Here is a 21163-nt window from a genome sequence, read left to right on the forward strand (position 1 = left end):
TATTTTTTGTAATAAAATAATACCAGGCAAGCAAGGTTTGTGTCGGTGTGATGGCTTGTGAGACTAAGATATTTGACTGAATAGTTTGGAGAAGTTTTGCTAAGCTCTGGCCATGCCACTCTGACATCACGTGAGTGGTACCTCGTGCCACAGGCCACGCTCACTTTTTATGGCTACTCTAAATGTGGGTACATCCAGAACTATGCTCATTTGAAAAGTTCAGTGGCTTTGGTTTCAGATAGCAGTCAAAGTTGGAAACCAGGACTTCGGGAAGGCCTTGTTATTTTCTTGTAGTCCAGTAAATTTCATTCATCAGCCAAGTTGCTGACAAAGAAATACACAGATGCAAAATGATTGTCAAAGCAAAGAAGGTCTATTTCATTTTGCTGCCAATTCAGTGTCTTCAGCTAACAGCAAATGCAAGTCACTCAGCTGGGCACTAGGGGTGAGGAAGAAGAAAAGACATAATTTCTTAATAAATAAACATGTTGAAAAGAAACACAGGCAGAATATGCATTATTTGTACATTGGATTCTTAAAAAAGAAATGAGGCCAGCAGGAACAAATCCTTCACCCTGGTGCGTGCTGACATAATGAGGGGAGATTTTCAGACTGGTTTGGTTACCGTTCTCTCCTTTGTGTTCTCATGTAGCCCCTTGGACATAAACACGAACCACAGAATGGGGCAGCGGACCAAAACAACACGGGACAATTCAGGAGTAAATATTATCTATGAATGCATTTACCACACATCCCATTTCAAGACACGGGTGAAACACAAAAGCGCGGCATTTACTGGGTGCTTAGTCTGTTTCCAACCCTTGCGTGGAAGTGCCTGCCGAGGGCTGTGCCTGGAACACATTCAGGTGTTACTCCCCCACTAGAGTTTGTCTGTTCTTCCCCTGCCTTTGCTACGACCAGTCCATTCTGTGCCCATCAGGACATGGTTCACTGGTTTGCCAACCTCTTTGTACTTGAACTTTGACTTTTTATTCTCAATTGATTTTTGTCATTCTTTTAGCTAATGTAGATATTTTCCCTCCATGTGCTCTGGTCTAGCTGGGCTCACCCTTGACTGTTCTCACTCAGGGGGTTTGGAAGTAGGGGCCAGCCACTAAATATGTTCTTTCACTGATTGTTCTCAGCATTTATTTGTGGCGTGACTGTTATCCTCATTTTGCAGATAGGGAAACTGAGGCTCCAGATGTTTGCAGTACTGTCTGAAGTCAGACAGCTGCTATTAACCCAAATGGCATTGGAATCCAGTGTATTCCTGAATCCAAAATTATATTCATTGCAGCCTCTCCCCCATCTCCAGCTTTGAAGTTTGATTTTAGTGTCTTAAAGAGGCTTCCTTTAAAGTATCAAATCTGATTTCAAAAAGCTGGAGTGTACTGTGGCCAAAAGAAGGAAGGTGCTGGAGTCAGAGTCAGTTGGGTTTAAATCCACAAATGACATTTCTAAAGCCATGTGACCCTGGGCAGATGACATTGCTGACACTCAGACTTTTCATCTGAAAAACTCATAAAATAGATACATAAACTCCGAGCTCGGGGATCTTCTACGGAGACTAACATCGAGCAGGCGTGATAGTAGGCACTCAATAAATGGTATCTGGTCACGATGGAGTGTGTCATAAACAATTATTAAGGAATATAAGATTAAAGAACATATATTCTAGTCTTACAGTCTTATTATAAGCCAAAATCTCAAAGTCATACACTTCAAGAGAGCAGATATTTATAATTAATTTTCCTGCAAAGAAGAAGCCATGATAATACGTAACCACACGAGTGTGTGTTTCCTGCAGGTCAGTGACATTTATGGGTGTTCTCATGGCACACCCCCAATGCAAGCGTCATTTAATCTCTAAAATGTAATTACTTCCTGAGCAAAGAATCAAAGCAAGGAAAAACTAGCAACCCAAACAAAAGCGGTTTAATTGTAGATCTCTATTTGTGACATGGAGTAAAAAAACCAAAACAAAACAAAACAAACAAAACAAAAAAACCCGATTATCTTAATAAAGTATGCTTTCTCCTCCATGCTGTGGAGGACGGCTGAATGATGCACATGTGTTTCTCATCTTTATTTTAAAACGTGAATGAGTTTTGTACCTAATATTGCCTTTTCCTGTTCATTCTGGATGAAAATCATCTCTGGCAGAAGCAAGACACAGTACCTAGCAAAGATCTGTTTGGCCAGATTTTGCAATCTGCAGTTCAATTTAGAAATGAAATAAGACTAGTAATGAACAGCAGAAGAAACCGAAGAGCTAAAAAGCGAATGACTCGTCAATTTTTATTATTTTCACTAACCAGTGTGGTCATTGCCTATGCAGTCTGTAGATAAAGAACTATTTTACAGGGCTCCGCATCTACTAGGTTTTAGTAGATTTTATGGGCAAGTTTCTGTAAGGAGAAGCTGAGTCTCAGGTTGAGAGGTGTCTGAAGAGAGAAGCATGCGGGCTGGCAGCAGGGAGACAGACAGGAGATAAGCAGAGGACCTTTCTTTAACTCGGTGCCCTGGATGAGCAAGAGGGGAGAGCTGTGAGCATCACGTGACCCGCCTGCTGCACCAGTTCCCCCGACAGGGGCTTTGTCGTTAGAGTCCCAGCACGGTCTCAGTGGGATCCCACGCTGCAGGGTGCTTTCTCCTCCTGGATTGACTGTTTTCTGTCCACTCAGCTGACATCTGAACCTCATGAATCTTTTTATCAATGGTTTCCATACCTTGCAGTGCATCAGCATTACTCAGTGAGCTTCAACAATAACCAGCAACTAAAACTGAATCAATAACCAATTTCCAGGCCCAGCCCCAGGTATGTGGATTTGCAAGGAGGCTGTTCAGGGCAGGCTCATCCTGCTCCAAGGTGTGGTCCTCCCCAGGACTCTAGACCGCCACACACTTCAAGGTCTCTCCCTTTGCCACATCCCCTGGACCAGGAAACAGAGAATGGAGAAACGAGCCGCCTCTTGATTTGGGTGACTCCATGGCCCCTTTCAGCAGGGGGACAACAAGCCATACCCAGGATCCCTCCAGCCCCTGCCTAGAGCACCTGATTCCCTCCAGCCTTAGCTCCCTGTGTGTGGTTCCACATGCTATATCCCCCTTTACACCCCAGCAGGGGTAGGCTTGCCCCAGGCAGCCTGCCCCAGCGGTATGTCTGCAGGGAGCTCGCCTGCGTTCTGGAAGCACCTCCATGATCCTGCTGCTCTCCAGGAAGACTTCAAGGAAGTCAGGAAGTTTTATGGACTGTAGCCCTTTGTCTAGATGGCCCTGTCTCTTGACAGTGTTGGTCAGTCCTCTCAAAGTCTGACCCGGCAACCCCAGGGTGAAATACTGTGTTTGAGTCATGTGGGTGGTGTTTCTACTTCATTTGGACTCTAAACCACCTATTTCTCTCACCAAGAGATTGTGCTGGAATTCCATCCCTCATTTCTGTTTGTCTCCTTCCTTCGGGGACATTTTCATACTGATTTTCTTTTTTTCCTTGAGCTAAAAGTAATTAATCCTTTCCATGGAAATTTAAATAGTTTTCTAATTGATGTATTTATTCATAGTCCTTTTTTTTTTTTTTTAAGGGTAAGGACCAAGTTAGAAAAATCACAGCATGTAACGTAAGGAGAGGGAATGGAGGTGTTTGCTGTTCTGTACCCCTCGCCCTCCACACACGAGCTATAGGAAGAGGGAGCAGAAACAGGAGAGACAAGAGAAGAGCTGGACGGGAACTAATGATAGACCTCAGTGTATGTACCACATGGAGAGCAAGTCAGGAGCCCACAGCTCTGTTGGAGTTATGGCAGTGAAAAGAGCCCCTGGGTATCCCAGAGCAATGTTCCAGGAGATCACAGGGATGCAGAGTGTGATTTTATGAGACTGTGTGTTCTCTCTCAGTGTTCATCTCTTTGTCCATGGTTCTCTGGCAATTCTGTGCTCTTTCTTCTAGATAGTTCTTTTTCTTTTTCTCCATACCTTCCTGTCTGCTACCTTTTTTTTTTTTTTTTTTTGGCCTCTTTTTTGGCCTCGCTTTTTCTGTTCTTCTATTTTTCACTCTCCTCCTGCCACATCTCTAAAAGGAAGGATAGATAGATAGATAGATAGATAGATAGATACATACATACATACATACATACACATACAGAGAGAATTTATTCTATAAAGGTTTATCTTTTATTATAATTTTAAAAGGCAAGCCTATTTTAGAAGTTTATTTTCATTATTATAAACATAATGTATCTTTACTGTAAAAAAGAACAAACTTGGAAATTCAAGGAAAACAAAACACAAGGAAAAAATTAAGATAAATCAACCCCCTCACCCCTGTAGCAAGGTAGTAAGTAAATAAAGCAAAACAAAACAAAACAAAACAAAATCCTCTAATGATTTTATCATCGTGAGAAACTTTTGGTAAACATCTAAAGTAAGGTTTTTAAAATTTTTTTTAGGATTTTATTTATTTTGAGAGAGAGAAGAGTGGGGGGAGGGGTAAAGGGAGAAGGAGAAGCAGGCTCCCCACTGAGCAGGGAGCCCGATGCGGGGCTTGATCCCACAACCCTGGGATCATGATCTGAGCCAAAGGCAGATGCTTAACCAACTGAGCCACCAAGGTGCTCTAAAGTAATATATTTTAATGAGTGTTTATAAATTAAATAGGAAAGTAGCATTTTTAAAAATAATTTTTACACTTTTTTGATATAAATTATTAACCTCGGTTGAAGGAAGATTCAATTATAGGATGTGTGTGTATTAGTTGTATGTCTATATTTATAGAAGAAATACTATGTGTGTGTGTGTGTGTGTCTGTGTGTATACTGATAATTTTAGTAATATTTGCAGTATATCAACTAACTATTAAAGTTGGATTGAGTCTGTTTCAGGCTTTTCCTGGTATAATTCCTATCATAATTATTACTGTGATTCAAATTTAATTTAATAAGCTTTTGCTTTAAACCCTGAAGCATTAGTTTCTTCCAAATTCCTTATTTTATCCCCAACAGTTCCCTTCCCAAAGCTGAAGTACCTAACCAAAAGAAGAGTTTTATTCTTAAGTAAGATTTTGCTGAGTCCTGCAATCATAGTCTGCAGCCCGGCCTCGGCATTCAGTCCTGACGAGCTCCATGTGTAAGGGAGGGGTTATTCATCAAGCTTTCTTGTCCACGTGACAGCACTACCTCAAAGTGAAAGGGTGACTCTGGAGCTCCAGAGACCCCATTTGCAAGATTCTAAGTCCATCCCTTTCAAGCCACCAGGTGGTTTGGACAGGTGATTAAACCACGGGTCATCGCCTGAAAAGTCAGACAAACTCGGTTGCAAAAAGGACTGTTTGTGAAATCAGATTTTTCAACCAGTGTGAAAAATCTGGTTAGCAATGTGATCGTACCTTTCAGGCAATGACAGCACTCCCCCAAATGGTGGCTTCAGCTGTTGGGAAGAGGCCATGCTGTCCATTTGGAGTCCAGAAGGGCTAGTTGACTGCCCTCAGCATTTTTCAGCCTTCTTGTATACTCGGCGATGACCATCAATGGCATCAACCTGAAATCCAAAGCCTGTTATGTAGAATAAACAATAATTTCAGTAGTCTTAATACTATTAAAATAAGACTCTCTGTTTTCTTAATGCTGACACAAACATGGCTGGTGTAATGTAACCTTCCCTAAGCGATGTAGTTAAATGAAGATTTATAACCAATTTATATTTAATCTTCTGACAACATTCATTTAGCATTGCCAAATAACAGAAGCTGAGAAACATTTTGTTTTAGAATCCTGACACTGTAAAAATAATTATCAACCTGCATGTCATTTTAATGGGTCTGAAAGAACATTCCTCATTATATTGTCACAGAGATTAAGTTATTTTAGGGTCAGGTTATTGTGATCTTATATTTTGCAAGCTAAAAGACTTTTTTGTGCCACCGTGCTCTTTTTCAGTCTGGTTGCTTGATTTCCTCCACTTATCTGCCATATTTATTCATTGACACAGAAATGAACGGCGTGAAATGTGATCTCCACCCTCAAAATTCTGAAGTCTAATAGGGTTGATAAAAATATCTATGGGATATGGTGGATTGAAAGTGATCTAAGTACCAGGAATAAAATGTAAATAAAATGTAGTGGGAATTAGGGGAAGAGGATTTACGTTTGATGGATGAATCCCGTAGGACTTCCTGGAGGAGGTGGTGTATTTGGACCTCAAAAGATTGTGGGGGAGGGGAACTAGGGTGTGTAGAAGTAGGGAGAAATGATGCATTTTGAGATTTGTAAGCAAGGTAGAGGGGAAGGAGTAAAGGTGGATATTTATTGAGGCTTTTTACAATCCTCTCTCCTCAAGAAGAAGAAGGTTTTAAAGTATATTTTACAAAAGGCAAAATCATGACTCTCGAGCAAATATAAAATGAACACATTTGAAATATTTTATTTAATCCATTCATTATTGAGGGACATCATAAGATATTATTACCAGTCCCAAGAGCACTTGAGAAATTATGTCCAAGAGCTCGTGCATCTTTGGGGTTCTCTGCTTCTCAGCTCAGAAATTATTATCTACTGGACAAAAATCTACAAATCACAAGTAACTTCACGAAGTCTGAGACCTTAAATCAAGATTAACATTGAATATGGTGGGGTGGTGGGTGGGAGGATGGGGTAACTGGGTGATGGGCATTAAGGAGGTCACATGATGTGATGAGCACTGGGTGTTATATGCAACTGATAAATTATTGAACACTGCATCTGAAACTGACGATGTACTATATGTTGTCTAATTGAATTGAAATTAAACAAAAAAGAAAAAGAAAGATTAACATTGACTATATTCCCATAGACCTGAATGGCTACACCTGGCTATTTACATTTAACTTAAATAAATATAAATTATATTCAGAAATACTTCCTCGGGTGCACTCATCACACTTGATGTGCTCAGTAGCCACATGTGCCCAGTTGGACAGCACAGACAGAACATTTCCAGCATTGGAGAAGGTTCTATTGCACAGCACTGCCCTGGAAAACCTTTGGATGGCTTTTGCCCCCATGATTTTGAAAGCACTTGCTGCCCACATTTTTTGCCTTATTTCTAAGTTTTTGATACTTACTCTGGTGGCAGTAGGAAAGGATTTGTCATGTGAGGGCAGTTTGGCTTGAACATGGAGGAGTAGGGAAAGTAAGAGAGAGCATAAGTGGCAGGCCAGCAAGGGAGGTGCTGAGTTTATTAAGCCAAGCAGTTTGAATCTCATTCAGGAGGCAATGAGGAGACATTTAAGGAGAATGCAATGATCAAAGATTTACTTTAGGAAAATTAATCTGAAAGCAATTTGGAGAATTGATAGGTTCTAGAGAGTGCAAAGACAGAATGACCTGTTAGTAAATTGCTTTTGTCCAGAGGAGAAGGGAAGGAAACAGAGCGAACCCCACAAGGACAATGGACACACACCTGTGCTTAGACACACCTGCTGTGTTGTTATCACCTGGTGCACGTGGTGTATAATGCGGCAATGACAGTGCATATTTACCTGCGTTTCACAAGGCAGAGAAGATAAACTGCTTCTCACATGAATAACCGTTTTGGGAAATGTTGGTGTCAGAGAATCATTTAAGAAGTCTCAAGGAGCTGGTTTCACAGAAATGCGGGTCAAACTGGTGCTGCTTTAAAAAGATTTTGTGTTTATGATTCTTGGTGAAAATTCATTTGTAGTAATAGAATAAAAATGCTAAAACAAGTTCTTGTGATAGTTTATTAGATATTTCTAATGTATAGGATCAACATAGCAGATTGAGGTGTTTATAATTGATGCCTGTCAGTGTGATGATGTAATGTGAGGGTGGAAGGCTTCTATACACAGGAACAAACAGGGACATCATGATGTTCAAGGTGGTTAAGAATGTCGCAATAGGGACACACCCTGATGTGGGCAAGTCAGCCCATCATCACTGAGTGGTTAAAGGGAACAGACCCCTAAAATGAAAACGTGTAAGGGAAATAGAAAGAGGTCAATAAATAATGTGTGCTCATTTAATACGTCACTAGGCTAGATACCACTGGTCCCCTAGATGCTTGCCAACCTTGGAAGATAGAAACATGAAAAAGACAGGCCCTTCTCCTGAGAAAACTGTGGTTGCACACAAAAACAAAACAAAACAAAACACAATAAAACAAACCCAGGCATATACAGTAGTTACGTTAAATCTGATAAGAAATACAAGTCAAATGAGGCAAACGCTGAGGAGTTGTAAGGGAGGGACACTCGCTCTGCCTGTTGTGCGGAAGGGGAGGCGGGACTTCTGGAGGACCTCACATTTGGCACTTGATGCAGACTCTTTTAAAGGTGAGTGTGGCTTCCTGATGGAGAGAATTGGTCCCAGGCCAAAGGCAGGTGTGGAGGCCTGAGGATACAGCGCATGGGGATCCTGAGTGTTTGACTTCGTTACTGCACAGGGCAGTGGCGATTAGTTTGTGAAGTTGGCTGGGGAAAACCACGAGGGGCTGTGATGAACCATTTCAGCTGTGAATGGCAACATTTGTGAATGGCAACCTGAATAGACAGTACGTATTCTAGTATTGCTTTTGATAATGATAATTTAAAATATTTCTATAGGAAAACCATAGATTTCCATTTTATAGTAATATACAAAGTGCAAGTGGATTTTAATAAAGAGTCCCTTGCCTGGCACTCCTTTGGGATCCACCCAGGGACCCTGGATGGCAAGTCATCAGCACCCTCCAGGGGAAGAGCACTGCTGTATGTAAGCAGAAGCTGGCATCTTTTCCTCTCCTTCCTCTCCTTTCCTTTCCTTTCCTTTCCTTTCCTTTCCTTTCCTTTCTTTTTTTCTTTTCTTTTTTCTTTTCTTTTCTCTTCTCTTCTTTTCTTTTTTCTTTTCTTTTCTTTTCTCTTTTCTTTTCCTTTCCTTTCCTACTTTTTTTTTTTTTTTAAGTATGTTGTATAATGTGTTTTTAGAAGACAATTCCTTTAGCAGTTTGGAAGTTTCTTTGCTCAGGAGGAGAGGAAAATAGAGGAAGGGGGTGGAATGTTTGGGGCGGGGGGGGGGGGTGCTGCCTACAAAAGAGAGCCTGAGCCAGGATGGGAACCATAGAAGGAGATGACAGAAGAAACTTGGAGCTGTTGTTTCTGAAGTAGCTGTTCAAGATGTTGGGGTGGGGGGTGGATGGAGCTGCTGAGAGGGGGCGAACCATGGTTCCTGGCTCCCGGCGTGGCTGTCCCAGGGCATCATGATTCTGTTGATCCATCGGATCATGTGTAGGATTCCCGAGGTACCAGGGCTCCAGGTCGTGAAGCTAGAACACAGTGTGACCAGAGTGGACACCACAGACTCTGGATGCCGAAGTAGCTGCATCTCTCCACCCACCTTCCCTTAGTCAACGTGCCTGTTTGTTTTGGCCAGAGCCTTTTGAAGGCATTTCCTAGGTTGTCCCAGAGGCCTTGATTTCCATAAATTGTACGAGTGGTGTGATACCTGAGACCTGAAGCACGATGTTCGGGGATTTGGGGGGTTCACTGCCTAACAGCACTGAGCAGATGTGGGCAGATGCCTCATCTCTGTCTTCCCAAGGTCTCAGGATTCCAGAAGGTGTGAGCGGATGCACCTGGATAGAAGGCAGAATTGTGGGAACATGCAGCTCGATCATTTCAGACATTGAAACTCAAAGAACTTTCAAGAGAAGAGACTGTACTGTAAATATATATTCTTTCCCCGACTCTAAGTTCATTCTCTACTCTTCAGAGGATACTAGGGTCCTTCTCTGCTGTGCAGGCTTTTGATAAATATCCTTTAAGATACCTATGGATCATGTCAGGTTTACTTTTGGATTTTAAAGCTGTTAATGTAAGGACTGTCTTGACGATGTTTTAGGATTTTCTCACATATTGCTAAAGTCTCAAGCACATGGTGAGGTTCCTGTCAATGTTTGCTATTAATGTTATTGATAGACAGAATCTTGATAGGTTCCTGGTGTTCTTCTGTTTCTTTATGACCATCACCCTGCTTCCTTCCCACTGTTCTTCCCTTCCCCCAACCAACTTGACTCTAGGCAGACAAGGTTCGCCATGCTTAGAAAGCTAGATGTTTCCTAAGAAATTATACAGATGTTTCTTTCTTATCTACTTTTCTATTTTAGTTTTCCTTTTATAGAGGTGGTGAGGAATATATGCCAGCTTGTGATTCTGTAGCACTCCAAAAGCCAGACCCCCCCCCCCCCCCCGCCTGCCAGGTACAGCAGTGCTGATCAGTACTGAAGGTAGCACAGACATTACTGTAACCTGCAGCCCAAACTTAGTGACCTTCTTGTACTTCACAATATTGAACTAAAATGGACTTGCCTAATCTCTCTGATTTCTCAATTATTTGATCAATCACCTGGATCAGTCTCTACAATGGATTATACTATTCTACTCTGAAAGTGGGTGTGGAGGATAAAAATGAAACCAGTGGTCACCTAAACCCCAACCTTAGGAGCGTAAATTCTGATTTAAATGCATGAAGCCATCGCAGAAGATGGGGTGCATCAGGGTGATGTGGACATTTAGCTTGTAGACCAGGAGAGAGGAGTCCCAGAGCTGGCCCATGATGTATGAGCAGGACTGAGATGGGTCCTGGGAGGCCCTTTCCATGAAGCAAGAAGACTTCCATGGTCCAAGGGTCCCAGGGTACCTGTGCAAGGTGTTTTAGCCAGAGTGCTTCTCCTGTGTACATCTGGAAGCTTATGAATTCACAACATGACTATCAGCCTTGATTAAGAGAAGACAATAATTTTATCTTTTTTTCCCAGCCTGATGACATCACCGTATATTTCTAACTAATCACTGTCACAAAAGAAAAATAATTTTCTCATATTTTAAGAAGCAGTAGAGATTTTCTGAATCTCAATGACCACCAAAAGGTTTTCAAAATCAATGCTGAGAAGGATCAGATTTATTAACATTACATATTTTGTCTTATCATTTGGTACAGGCCAAATAGGATACTTAAAATATTGGAATTTGTAAGAGGATATTTAATAGTAGTAATGAAAATTGGAAATATTGTGCTAAAATGGAATATTTATACCAAACTAATTATCTTGGCTATTGTAGATGCAATAAAATGAAGAAAGTGGGAGTGGGGAGGGTCATGCCTGTCCTGCTATAGTCTCTAATTGGAGCCATTCCACTGAGTGTTCATTTCCTTAACAGGTTTTGCTAACACTTAGACTATTTAAAATGAGGAAATTGTAAAATTGTGTTGTTTTTTAATAGCAAGAAAAGTTTCACTTCTGCAAAAAAATAAAAATAAATTCATTGATTTCAAGGTCAGACCATGGATTACCATTTCTTGCTATAACATGCAATTTTAGAACATGTGCTAAACCCTTAAAAACGAGATTTACTTTTCCTTATTTATAGTTGCTATACCTGCATATTCTTGCTGAATTCCAGTGCTGTAAAATGTTAATAGAAATTTCCATGAAACCTTTAATGCTAATTGGATGAGAGAAATGGGTTGGTAAGGCAGTTGATGATTGCTGGCTATTGTTCATAATTGCCAACCTGTGTTCAAGTGCCACTTTTTAGCAGCCGTAGAATTAATCCCCTAGAGTATTTAGTAAAAACCACCATCCCAACCAAGCTAGTACCACGTGGGTGAGGAACAAGTAGATGCTTTGTAATCAGAAAAACTTACATTCAAATCTCTGACTACTCCTGTGGCCATACTGGGGAAGCTGTTCAACTTCTTTGAGCTTGTGTTTCCTCATTTATAAAATGGTGATGGTCACACCTGTGTTTCAAGGCATAAACACTAATACTGCCATTAAAATGAAATTTTGAAATCCATTTTGAATCTCCTTCAGTACCATTTTACAAACACACACACACACACACACACACACACGAGTTTTCATTTTGAAAGTATTTTTTTAAGTGCATTAGCTAGCTTGAAAACTTTACCCTCTAGACAGGACCCACACAATTATTTACTTCTTCCATTCTTTATTTGTTTTACAATCCATCTCTAAGTGATTCATGGGGAAAATATTCTAGTGAACATTAAATCAATTTAAGGACTTTCCATCATGGTTTATGTTCCATAATGTTAATTGTAAAGGATGTGGTTGGGTTTGAAGCAATTTTAAAGAGAACTATACCCCAACTGTTTCTAAAAATTTAGAGGTAGGATTAAGATGGAAATAATATGTAGGAATCAACATTTTTTTTAAAGATTTTATTTATTTGAGGGAGACCACGAGTGGGGCACGGGGCAGAGCGAGAATCAGACTCCTGACTGAGCAGGGAGCCCGATATGGGGCTCGATCCCGAGACTCCAGGATCATGACCTGAGCCGAAGGCAGATGCTTAACTGACTGAGCTCACCCAGGTGCCCCAGGAATCAACATTTATGAAAGTGTGAGAGTGGTCACCTGAGGAAGCAGGAAGACTAAGTGCCCACAGGTGTACGTAGCTGGGAGTAAACTGAGTTCTAAATTCGTTGACAGCAGGTAAGGGTAGCTAAAATGTACTGCGCGTCCACTAGGTGTCAGACACTGTGCTATGAGTTAGGAGCCACTAGCATTCCTATTTTGCATCTGAGAAAACAGGCCCCGAGGGTTAATTGAGTTGCCAAAGGTGCCGAGGCTGGGCTGTGGTCTGGACCTAGATGGACACGTCCTGAACTGCAGAGATTTTGTCCGGAGGAAATAGTGAACAGTCATCTGTAGTGTCAAGAATTCATTCTGTGTAAATTAGAGTTATGGGTGTTCGTTCAGTATTTTGAAGAGCTGTGACTTTTTTTTTTTTTTTTTTTTTTTGTCTCCCACCGTAATGACACCCTGCCAGTGTCCATTTCTGGGAAGAATAAGCGACCAGATTGACCCGGGCTTGGCTTTGAACCAGATTATTTATTTAAACCTAATCCTTAAATTATGCTTCATTCTACAGTTTTGTCTTGCCATGGGAGATTTGGTTATTACTTTCAAAATGAATAACGGAAAATAAATTGGCAACAACCACCTCCCCAGCAAACAGGCAGAAGCATTAGCTTTAATCTGCAGTTTTAGTCTCACCAGATGACATTATTGTGCAGATATGTTAAAGACCCTAGCACAGGGGCGTCTGGATGGCTCGTCAGTTAAGCATCTGACTCTCAATTTTAGTTCAGGTCATGATCTCAGGATCCTGAGGTCAGGTTCTACATTGGACTTGGGGCTGAGCTTGGAGCTTGCTTAAGATTCTCTCTCTCCCTCCCCTCCCCGCTCTCTCTCAATCAATCAATCAATAATAAAAACCCTAGCACAAAAATTGAGAATTAAGTTATAACTTTTAAGAGCTGAGGATCTGTAGAGATTGCTAACCATGTTTTAAAAGTGCATCCATTGGCTGGATGGTTATGTAATTGCAAGTTGTTTATAACACAGTTTTACCTCAGTTACTCTGCAGGAGTTAAGACTATGGCTTGTTAAAAGCCTGGAATAGTGTGGCTGGGTTCAGTGGGGGTGTCATAACCCATTGGATAAGGGTTGAAATGAAATGTATTTCTGTGTAGTAAGTGCCTCCTTTAGAGTAGTTCTACTTGTAAATTTTCAGAATTCAGGGTTTTTTTAAGGCAAGAAACAACAATTGCTGGAGGGGATGTGGAGAAAGGGGATCCTTCCTACATTGTTGGTGGGAATGCAAGTTGGTACAGCCACTCTGGAAAACAGTGTGGAGGTCCCTTAAAAAGTTAAAAATTGAGCTACCCTATGATCCAGCCATTGCACTACTGGGTATTTACCCCAAAGATACAGATGTAGTGAAGAGAAGGGCCATATGCACCCCAGTGTTCATAGCAGCATTGTCCACAATAGCTAAATCGTGGAAGGAACCGAGATGCCCTTCAACAGATGACTGGATTAAGAAGTTTTGGTCTATATATACAATGGAAAATTACTCAGCTATCAGAAAGAACGATTTCTCAACATTTGCAGCAACATGGACGGCACTGGAGGAGATAATGCTAAGTGAAATAAGTCAAGCAGAGAAAGACAATTATACGGTTTCTCTCATCTATGGAACATAAGAACTAGGAAGATCAGTAGGAGAAGAAAGGGATAAAGAAAGGGGGGGTAATCAGAAGGGGGAATGAACCACGAGAGACTATGGACTCTGAGAAACAAATTGAGGGCTTCAGAGGGGAGGGGGGTGGGGGAATAGGATAGACCGGTGATTGGTAGTAAGGAGGGCACGTATTACATGGTGCACTGGGTGTTATATGCAACTAATGAATCATCGAACTTTACATCAGAAACCAAGGATGTACTGTATGGTGACTAACATAATATAATAAAAAAAACATTAAAAAAAAAAAGAATTCTTTTTTTTTTTTTCCACTTAACATTCAAAGACTTCGGATTATATTAAGTCCTATATACAAATTTTTCAAGTATTCTTTTTTGTTTTATTTTTATTTATATTCATCATTTTTGTGGTCTTAAAGATAATATTGATGTTACTGATTTCAAATATGATATGCTGATATTTTGAAGGATATGTGGTTAGTCCCGTAAGCTTGACTGGTGGAAAGATGTTCTGACTATTTTGTAATCATGGCCACATTCTGTTCTATGTGAATTTTGTTCTCACACCACCCTGCCTGCTACAACTTTTATATCATTCGGTGTATGGCAGAATTTACTGACCTAGCAAATAATTATTGAGTGTTTCCTAAGCTCATGGAACTGCACCAGCTGCTTGGAACATATGAAACAGGGTGCAGTGTTATGTACGGGGGGTTGGAATAACGGGAAAGGCAGGACAAGTAGATGACACGTGTGGAGCAGATTTTATTTCAGTAGTTTGCCTTAGGTTGAAGTGGGCATGATCCTTATCTTATCCATGATCCAAAGCAAAATGTCACACAGAAGAGATGATTCTGAGAGTCCACATTGAATGGATTTCATGTGGAACTGCTTTAGACTAACTCAATATACATTATTTAAACATTATTTAAACTAGATGGGTAGTTTCAGGTCAATATAAGGAAAATATGAGAATTTCAAAGGTATCAGGGAACAACTGAAGAACTCATCCCACTGGAAAGCACAGAAGAGGAGAATAAATAACAATAAATAACAATGCCTGGGGCGCCTGGGCGGCTCAGTCGGTTAAGCGTCTGCATTTGGCTCAGGTCATGATCCCAGGGTCCTGGGATCAAGTCCCACAATCCGGCTCTCTGCTCAGTGGGGAGCCTGCTTTTCCCTCTGTCCCTCCCCCGGCTTGTGCTCTGTCTCTCACTTTCTCTCTCTCAAATAAATAAATAAAACCGTAAACACACACACAAACAATGCTGACCTTCAGAGATGGTGCTGATTTTATTCTTTTTGGTATAGACGTGTTGTGCTCCTGGCTCATGAGACATAATATTCCAGAAAATGTGGCCCATCTCAGGCTGAAGGACCACTGCCCAGAAATATAATAGCAAAATTCTGGAAAATGTCGGGGGAGAAGATTCTCTAGGGCCTTGCTCCCTGTCACAGGGTCAGGGCCCCAGGTTCAAGAAATTCTGGCCAGAAATAAGGTCTCTTCCATAGTGAGCTTATACGAGTCAAACAGGCCTAAGGGTACCTCCGAAGTGATAAGAGGAAGGGGTAAACTGAGAGAATCTGCTGGTCATAGCTGAAAAATGGAGCTAATGGTACAGACATTTTCCTTGGTGTTTAAGCAACAACAATAAGGCTAGAGGAGGCAGGAGGGCCCGAGCTGGGGATACTGAGTACCAGGCCGGGCACAGTGGAGGGAGTCAGAGGAAGGCTGGGAAGGATGCCTCCAGACAGGGACTCCACTTCATTAAATGCTGGTTCTGTGGCGTTGGGACAAGTCAAGTGTGTAAAGGTGACAAAACTAAGCTGGATACTTTCATACTCTCAGATGTAATTATTTAGGGAGATATGTTATCTTTATGCGGAAATCAGAGGAAAAATTCTTAGAGGACGTGCCATTTTAGCTGGACCTGGAAGGTGTGGATCAAAGATACTGATGGCCGTGGAGATATGGCAGTCACTGTCCAGTCACACATCGCGACTTGTTCGGCTTGGTCTGGGGCATGGAGCACGTGCAAGGAAGAAGTGAGAGGGAAGCTCTGTTCTGCCTCTAACGCAGCCAAGTCCCCAAGTCCTACCTCATGGTGCTTCCGGCTCAGACTGTCCCCTGTTCCCTTCTCACCAGCCCACACTGTTTTCATGTTAGCACACCTAACAGCAGGCTGCTGTGTTGTCAGTGTCACAGAAGAATCTCCTCGTGTAGTGATCTGCAGGCTTGATGAGGGAGGGAGAGAGGGGACCAGACTCGTCATTGTTATTTATTCTCCTTTTCTGTGCTGTCCAACGGGAGTCGTTCCTCAGTCGTTCCTCGTTACCTCTGAGATGCAACCACGTGGGAGGGTGTGGATATGGGACATTTCCGTGGTCACAGAAAGTTCTCTTGGGCAGCTTGTTCTGCTTAATGTTTTAATGTGATCGTATGTGATAAACGTAGTCGTAAATCAAAGGTGTGCCTCTGGTTTTATAGGACATGGATACTGAATATTATTTACTATGGTATAAAACATGTTAACTCGCACTCTTTCCTCCCTAGTAAACAAATTATCTAAGCAATTAAACTCTTGATTTTCTGTGACAGCCTGTGGTAGAAACTTCTGAGGTCAAAGAAAAGTTTTCATGAGAATCAGAATGAGTGTTCTCAAGTATTCATCAATCTTATTAAAACAACTTTGTTAGGCCATAAGCCCATCATCTAAGACACATTTAAAAACTGTGAACTATGCACATTATGCCAGTTTCTCAGAAAGCCAAATCAAAGAATATGTATTCTTATTTGTTTTTAAAAATTTATTTGTTTATTAGAGAGAGAGGACAGATGTACAAATGGGGGGAGGGGCTGAGGGAGTGGGAGTATCTCAAGCAGACCCCCTGCTGAGCGTAGATCCTGACACGGGGCTCCATCCCAGGACCCTGCAATCACGACCAGAGCTGAAACCTAGAGCTGAAACCTAGATCCTGAGCTGATTGAGCCACCCAGGTGTCCCAACATATGTCCTTTTAAAAAAGGGACTTCCCTCGGTATGTTGTGAATATTGTTAGTGATTTCTGGAATTCCCTGCATCAAGAAGGGAGAACAAAAGAAGAGTGGAGACTTGACTAAGGATTATGTTAACTGGACAAAGTGAGTGAGAAAAACTAAAGATAATGATAAAAGCCCAATGCCAAGGAAACATTGGGGGCACTTGAACACAGAGATTCACGCTTTGGAGGGCCTGGCCCCTAGCCTTGCTTTTAATTTCTGTCCAGGAAAAAAAAAATGAACTTCTGAACGAAAGGAATGTACTTTACTTTGCAAAATCATTACATTAATAGACGCAGCCTCCTGGCTTATGATAAAATAATAATAATAACAAATAACAAATAAAAATTACTGAAAGCTGTGGTGAAGGGAAGAACTTAATTGTCAGCAGGCTGTTCAGAAACATGAGCAGTTTGGCTTGCTGCACGTCAAGCCCTACACGCTGAGTTGAATCCTTCCTCCAGATTTTTTTTCCAGAATTTTTTTCCCCCCTGAGAAACAGTTTCACGAAATGCACCACAAATGGAAAGTTCCTGAGGTTGGATAAAGTCTGGGACGCGCTATGCTCCATGCGTCCTTCACAGAGTCACAGCCCGCTGAATGTCCCGCAGTGAGGGGGCTTGCTGACCTTGACTTAATTTAGCCTCACCGCGAATGATTTGGCTCAGGAATCCCAGGTATATGGGCTTGACACGCTTTCACAGCTTGCAAACCATGATAGCGTATATACCTGATTAGCCTCTGAGCAGAACTACTGAAACAACCAAATCCCTCAAGGAGCTCAACAGCTTTATAGGAAAATGTCCATATTTTTAGGATGTTGAAGGATCCAGGGATGAGTAGCATGATGTCTGCAAGTTAACTACAAATGACTCAGCTGAAAATATATATGTGTAGTATACGTGTATGGGCATATATGTCTACACACACATAGGGAGAGGGGCGCACTCGAAATATGGGCCAATGTTCACAACTGGTGAACTACAGCAAAGGACATGATGTGTAATACTTTTGACGTATTTCTCTAGTTCTGAAAATGTATTCTATAAAAAGAGAGAAGTATTACAAACCCAAACACAAGCTGCGTTGATTATGTTGGGCAGTGAAGGGGTAGCCATATGGAAGAGTTGATTAGGCAAGAAAAAGGATTTTAAGATCCAGGCAGAAGTAAAAAGGGAAGAAGATTCATGTTCTTGACCGGAGACAGTGATACAGCTGGAGAAAAGCATTCCGGGACATTCTTCACTTCACCTTGCCATACCTTTAGGAGTTAGGGCTCCATATTTAAGTCTATACCTCAGACCTTCAGTCAGGCTAATGGGATCATCGCCCAGAAATCACGTCAGGGTGTTGCTTGTCCTTATTCCTGTCCTGTGCGCTTCAGGCCTCAGCGTGGCACAGAGAAGTGTGCCAGCTTTAAATAGTGTGATGCAGCCAAATTAGCGAGGAAGCCATCCTGAACAGGGGATCTCAGGATTGACCTGAAAGCCTCGACTTCTTCACCAAGTAACGCCAACAGCTTGAAATTTGCCGTCTCCAGGACTGGCCCGACCTTGATCTTCTTAGACTGACTATTAATCCCCAGCCCGCAGCCGGCTCTGGGACGCACCGTGTAATAGATTGCGTGTCATCTTCTATGCTGCTAGGCCACAGACGTGGGCATGCAGTATTTTCTGACGAACTTCTCAAGGTCTTTGCTGAAGGTTGTAGCACACAGAAGAGTTCCCCGGTCTCGGGATTGCGCCTGGCTATATCATTTGCTGAAACAATATTGCAAACGTTGCTATTGCCCTAAGGGGGAGAGAAGAGTCATTTAGCTTCCTGCAGTTTCATAAATGCATCATTTAGTATTGTAAAGCTGTTGCTAATATGCTCTTTCAACAATGCTGGCTTCTTTGCCACCCAGCTCCCCTTCATAAGCTTCTCCTTTCCCCATTCCTGTTGTCCTCCTCCTCCTCCTCCTCCTCCTCCTTCTTCCTTTTTATTGTTTAACCTTTACAGTATAAAAATTGTGAAATTGGATTTGTTCCTATTTCTGATAAAGGTTTTTACACTAAGGGTTCCTGCCTCCTTCACTAAGCTCTTGGCACGAAGTAAAATTGTCAGCCCTTGTGGTCTTCTGATATTTTGTCAGTTGTTATGGTATTTCTATAACTTTAATATATGGTTCTATCCATTGCATTTATGATATATATAAAACCTTAAGAATATATCTTATGTAATTATTACATTTGCTAGTAACAATGTGATATTTATAGATTTGAATATCTTGGCACATTAAGGCACTAAAGTTACAAAGAAGCATCAGGAAATTATAGTTTCTTGTCACTACAAACATGTACTTATATTTTATCTTCCCTTCACACTGGAAGCTAAATATTAATCTCTGGAGAATAATAATTATAAAATATCTTGGTAATAAATGATAAAAATATAAAATTTGACATTTTTATTGTGCTTTACATTTTACAAAGTATTGTCACTTACAATATTAGTAAAGATGGCTGAACAAATGACAATTCAATATACCTACAGAGGCTTTTTTTAAAAAATAAATTAGTAAGAAAGAAATGGGGTTGCATTAAAACTTTAGGATCTCTCTTTGTTTCTCATTATTTTTGTACCGTTTTTAATAAACCATATGTATTTGGGAGGCTGAAGGTTTTCACTCATAATGATAAAAATACTCTTTATTATTTGTAGATGATCATAATTATAATAGTAAGATTGTAAAAAAACTTCATATGCCATGACATTTTATGTAACCCCCCACCCAACAAGAAGTAACGTGTAAAGATTACAAGAACTAGTTAGTAATATTATACACTTAAAAAGTCAGTCATTTTATTAGTGAGTGCTTCTAAATAAAGCAAGCTTTTTGTAGAAATGGCTCTGAAAAGTCCCCCTAATGTACAGAATAACACTATTTCTGTGTGCTGACATTTGAGAGAAGTGATCAGAGATGTTTAGTTGCTGATTTAATGGCGTTTGCCTGGGTAGAGAATACTAGTGGAACACAAAGCACCCATTTCTGCACACCACTGTCGGGCTCTGTTAAACCCCTCAGGACTCTTGTCTTACTTTATATGTGACTTCACTGGAACCCAGCAAACAGTGATCATGTGAGTCATATCACGAGAAATGGGCTGGTATGTCCCTTTAGATAAGATTTGAAGAAAAATCTAGAGCCTTCCAAACTGTGTACAGAAGCATGAAATAGAATTCAGGAGCAGTGGTCTTTAAATTTCCAGTAGTCTGTACATTTCCTATCCTTTTTACAAACTTCAGCGGCCCAGAATGCATTTCACTTCCCCGTGTTGCAGATCCACTTGGCCGGCTCTCCTGGCAGCAGCGGTCGCTTACTCTGCTGAGTAAGTCACAGGGCTGTTGGCAAGAAGAAGAGATTTTCGCTCTTGAGCATAAAACTAGATTCCTACATTAAATTGTTGTATCCTCATTGGACTCTTTATCCCACTAATGTTTCAAAATGCTCCTGGGGAGATAGTTTTAAAATTTATCTCAATTTGGATTCAACATTGATTGGCTACTTTCTCTGCTCTCCCCCGCCCCCCAGCAGGTAGACGAACCTACAACAGCTTTTATGTTTATTGCAAAGGCCCCTGTCAAAGAGTACAGCCAGGAAAACTCCGCGTGCGGTGCAGCACCTGCCGACAGGCAACGCTCACCTTGGCCCAGGTAAGGAGCTACGGCATTGGCAGAGACTGCCCAGAAAAAAAGGAATGTCTATTTCCAGAGTTGCCTTTTGGGGTTGCTAATCAGAGAAGACCTGTGACTGAAAATAGAAGACATTCTGCTATGTGGTTGTAATGGTTAATGGTATCTGGAGTTTCACTTAAATATACATTACTCTGTAAAACATTAGGTAGTGCTGAGCCGTCGTCTCCATCTGTTTTGTCCAGGTGTCCTGAAAAGAAGCATTGAGAGTGCGTTTATAACAAAAAGAGGTTAGGCTTTGTTGAGGGTGTCTTTTAGAAGAGGCCAGGAAGGAGCCTTCTAAGACACTGGAAATTTTCATGTCTTGATCGGTGTGACCATAACGTGGTTGGATATGTGTGTCAG

General features: G+C 41.3%; 1 protein-coding gene across 4 annotated transcripts in view; it reads left to right on the forward strand.

Annotated features, from left to right (window-relative positions):
• The window catches only part of PRKN (parkin RBR E3 ubiquitin protein ligase), a 1246455-nt gene that overhangs the window by 444719 nt on the left and 780573 nt on the right, over positions 1-21163 (forward strand). For 2 of the 4 annotated variants that reach the window (XM_026504660.4, XM_057311210.1), the window contains exon 4: positions 20658-20779. In XM_026504660.4, coding sequence (XP_026360445.3) covers positions 20658-20779 — 122 coding nt within the window. The remainder of the gene's footprint in view (positions 1-20657; positions 20780-21163) is intronic. The other 2 variants (XM_057311211.1, XM_026504659.4) reach the window with 1 other exon arrangement.

The sequence above is a fragment of the Ursus arctos genome, unplaced genomic scaffold (genome assembly GCF_023065955.2).
Source record: "Ursus arctos isolate Adak ecotype North America unplaced genomic scaffold, UrsArc2.0 scaffold_13, whole genome shotgun sequence".
NCBI lineage: Eukaryota > Metazoa > Chordata > Mammalia > Carnivora > Ursidae > Ursus > Ursus arctos.